Source organism: Phytophthora parasitica (assembly GCF_000247585.1).
Source record: "Phytophthora parasitica INRA-310 unplaced genomic scaffold supercont2.94, whole genome shotgun sequence".
Lineage (NCBI taxonomy): Eukaryota > Oomycota > Peronosporomycetes > Peronosporales > Peronosporaceae > Phytophthora > Phytophthora nicotianae.
The window spans coordinates 28,217-30,339 of record NW_008649080.1 but is presented as its reverse complement, the minus strand read 5'-3'; the positions used below and the strand labels follow the sequence as shown (position 1 = coordinate 30,339).

Sequence of the window (2,123 nt, the reverse complement as noted above, 5' to 3'; positions counted from 1 at the left end):
GCTTCTCAACTGGTAGCAATCTTGCACCTGTTAGGCTCTATGTGGTCGCTGGAGAAGCATCGGGTGATGCTATCGGCGCCAAAGTTATTCGTGCGTTACAGAGACATCAACCGCCTCGAAGTCTTGAAATCCGAGGAATCGGAGGGTACGATACGCTAAAAGTATTTTTTATTTTTATGGCGTCGCTAACTGTAGCGATACTGTGCTGTGGATAATGTAGACCACTGATGTCTAAAGCTGGTGCATTTGAATCGCTCTTCCCGATGCAAGAGCTGTCGGTTATGGGACTACTAGAAGTGGTGCCGCACATTTGGCGGTTCCAGGTTAGTCATCATGGAGGTTGTACGGGGAAATGTAAAGCACTAAGATTGATGTAACTGACGCAGCGACGGATTCACGATACGCTGCGTGATATCGAGAATTACCAACCCGAGTTGATCCTTACAATTGACTCAAAAGGATTCACTTTTCGAGTGTTGAAGGCACTGCAAGCGAGTGAGCAGAAGAGCGGTGGCAAACGCATAAAGAAGGTTCACTACGTTGCGCCGTCCGTTTGGGCTTACAAGCACCGAGGCAAGCGGGATTTTACCGAGTTGAAGCAGCTTCTAGATGCCATGTTCACGATCTTACCCTTCGAGGAAGACATTTTTAACGCGGGGGAGGAGATACAGAGTCCGGACAATAAAGGTCGAACCTGGTGTCATTTTGTGGGGCACCCAGCGGTCGAAGACTTTCTGGAAATTAATGGGGTCTACGAGAGCGGTGCAACTAAATCGTTGGACTGTACTCTCGACAGTGATATTGAAACAGGAGCGGATGGGTTACTTAGTTTTTCAAAGTATGAAAGGAGCAATTTGTTGGCGCGTGGGCGACTGCTTCAAGATTTAGCGGCAATTGGGCGTGAGCCAAGTGCTAGAACCCGTGTCAGAGAAAACTTTGGGATTTCTAAAGATGCGTTCGTGATCTGTGCGCTTGTTGGAAGGTAAATTAGCCTGTATGCCCTTCCGTCATTACAGTTAGGAGTAATTACTCGTAACGTGCTGCTCATGTTGTTTTTTTTTTTACAGTCGGGTGAACGAAGTGAAGAAATCCTTGCAACTCGTACTCGAGGCCATTGCGAAATTTAAGGAAGCAAAGAGTCAGCAGCAACAGGTGAGGTTTTTGTAAGTGTACAGTAGCAACGTAACCTCTTACTTACCTACTTGACTGTCTAGATCTTCGTCGTGTTTCCCACTATTTCTGCTGTGGAGCAGCAGGTCAAAAATCATATTAATACAGCTGCTCCTGAGGTGAAGTGGCGTGTTTTAACTGACCTTGCAACAGAAGAACGATTTCGGCTTTTCCAGGTGACGAGTGGATCGGACTGTGCATCATTATACACATTTCTGAAGCTAATTGCACTTACCCCTGTCGATTTACAGAGCTCCGATGCAGCGGTGGCCGTGTCCGGAACGATCGTGCTCGAAACAACTCTAGCGAATCTCCCGACTGTCGTTATCTACCGTGCCAACCGGTTGACCGAGTGGATTGCTAAGCGACTAGCTGCCGTCCGATTTGTCTCGATTCCCAACATCTTGCTTGGAAGACCACTCATTCCAGAATTGCTTTTCAGTGATTGCGCTGCTCCGAAGATTGCTGAGACGTTGAGGTGAGTGGATTGGTTTTTGCTTTAGTCTATCTCATAGCTAATACTTGTACGTTTGTACCTGTGAAATAGAGTATTACTGCATCAGAAAACTAAAGAAAAGGATGCACTACAACTGACAAGGGCACTCAGCACTTTGACAAAATGGCAAGAGACGACGGAGAATAAACTGAAACCTATTCGAGCAAGCGACCTAGTTGCAAAGCGCATTCTAAATGTGCTGACGGATAAATAGACTCGAGTTTTATTGAAAACGCATTTTATTGTTTTCGTTCATAGTACAGTTCAAATTCTAAAAAAATAAATTAGAATTACTTTGAAGTATATGACATTCGAGCGAGTGATGTAACGTACCATTGAGCCAGCGCAAATACTATTTAACTCAAGATAACACCTGCATTCCCCACTTGTGCAATCGCCAGCATCGAGACATACAAGGAGCACACATTTCAGCAAAATAGTGATCAGTTTTCGTTTC

General features: G+C 45.4%; 1 protein-coding gene across 11 annotated transcripts; it reads left to right on the top strand.

The window, feature by feature from the left end:
• Positions 1-1,903, top strand: PPTG_18550 (hypothetical protein). Of its 11 annotated transcripts, XM_008917101.1 has the most exons (7): positions 1-145; positions 221-323; positions 387-982; positions 1,068-1,152; positions 1,215-1,346; positions 1,422-1,648; positions 1,718-1,903. In XM_008917101.1, exons 2-7 carry the CDS (start codon positions 228-230, stop codon positions 1,878-1,880), a joined length of 1,299 nt encoding a protein of 432 aa, XP_008915349.1. In that variant the 5' UTR covers positions 1-145; positions 221-227; the 3' UTR covers positions 1,881-1,903. The 11 variants fall into 11 exon arrangements, with proteins under 11 accessions (XP_008915349.1, XP_008915351.1, XP_008915346.1 ...); XM_008917103.1 differs by having other exon boundaries at positions 1,422-1,903; XM_008917098.1 differs by having other exon boundaries at positions 1,215-1,648.
• Positions 1,904-2,123: the final 220 nt, after the last annotated feature.